Source organism: Eimeria mitis, genomic scaffold (assembly GCF_000499745.2).
Source record: "Eimeria mitis Houghton genomic scaffold, Emh_scaff1772, whole genome shotgun sequence".
Taxonomy (NCBI): domain Eukaryota; phylum Apicomplexa; class Conoidasida; order Eucoccidiorida; family Eimeriidae; genus Eimeria; species Eimeria mitis.
Window position 1 is genome coordinate 4,341 of NW_013570089.1, and position 559 is coordinate 4,899.

General features: G+C 63.4%; 1 protein-coding gene across 1 annotated transcript in view; it reads right to left on the bottom strand.

Moving 5' to 3' along the window:
• EMH_0043290 (uncharacterized protein) overlaps positions 1-277 on the bottom strand; it is a gene marked incomplete at both ends in the record, with an annotated part of 3,107 nt that extends 2,830 nt beyond the window's left edge. The window contains one exon of the mRNA XM_013495830.1: positions 1-277. Coding sequence (XP_013351284.1) covers positions 1-277 — 277 coding nt within the window.
• Between the last annotated feature and the right edge of the window lie 282 nt (positions 278-559).

Here is a 559-nt window from a genome sequence, read left to right on the forward strand (position 1 = left end):
GCTGTGCTGCTGCTGCTGCTGCTGCTGCTGCTGCATCCGGCTGCTGCTGCAGCGCTGCAGCCCAGCGGCTGCCAGCAAAGAAAGTGTAGAATGCTGCTCTGCCGCTGCCTTCACCGAGCCCCAGCAGCTGCTGCACCGCCAATGAAGAAGCAGCAGAACCACTTGCTGCTGCTGCTGCTGCTGCTAGCCCCTGCTGCTCCAGCAGCCGCTCCCTGCATTCAGGGTTTAGGGCCCCCACATCGGCAGCAGCCAACGGGCCCGATGCAACTGAACCCATGACAAATGTTGCTGCTGCTGCTGCTGCTGCTGCTGCNTGCTGCTGCTGCTGCTGCTGCTGCTGCAGTTACTGCTGCTGCTGCGGAGGCAGCAGAGCCACGCGCGGGCTAGAGGATGGCGAGCAGCAGCTGCTGCTGCTGCTGCTTCAGTTGCTGCAGCTGCAGCTGCCCTTATGCCAGGCTTCGAAGCTGCTAGCTGCTCCTAGCGCAGCAGCGATGTCCGCTGCTGCTGCTGTTGCTGCTGCTGCTGCTGCTGCTGCTGCAGGGGTGTTGGATCGGCTAGA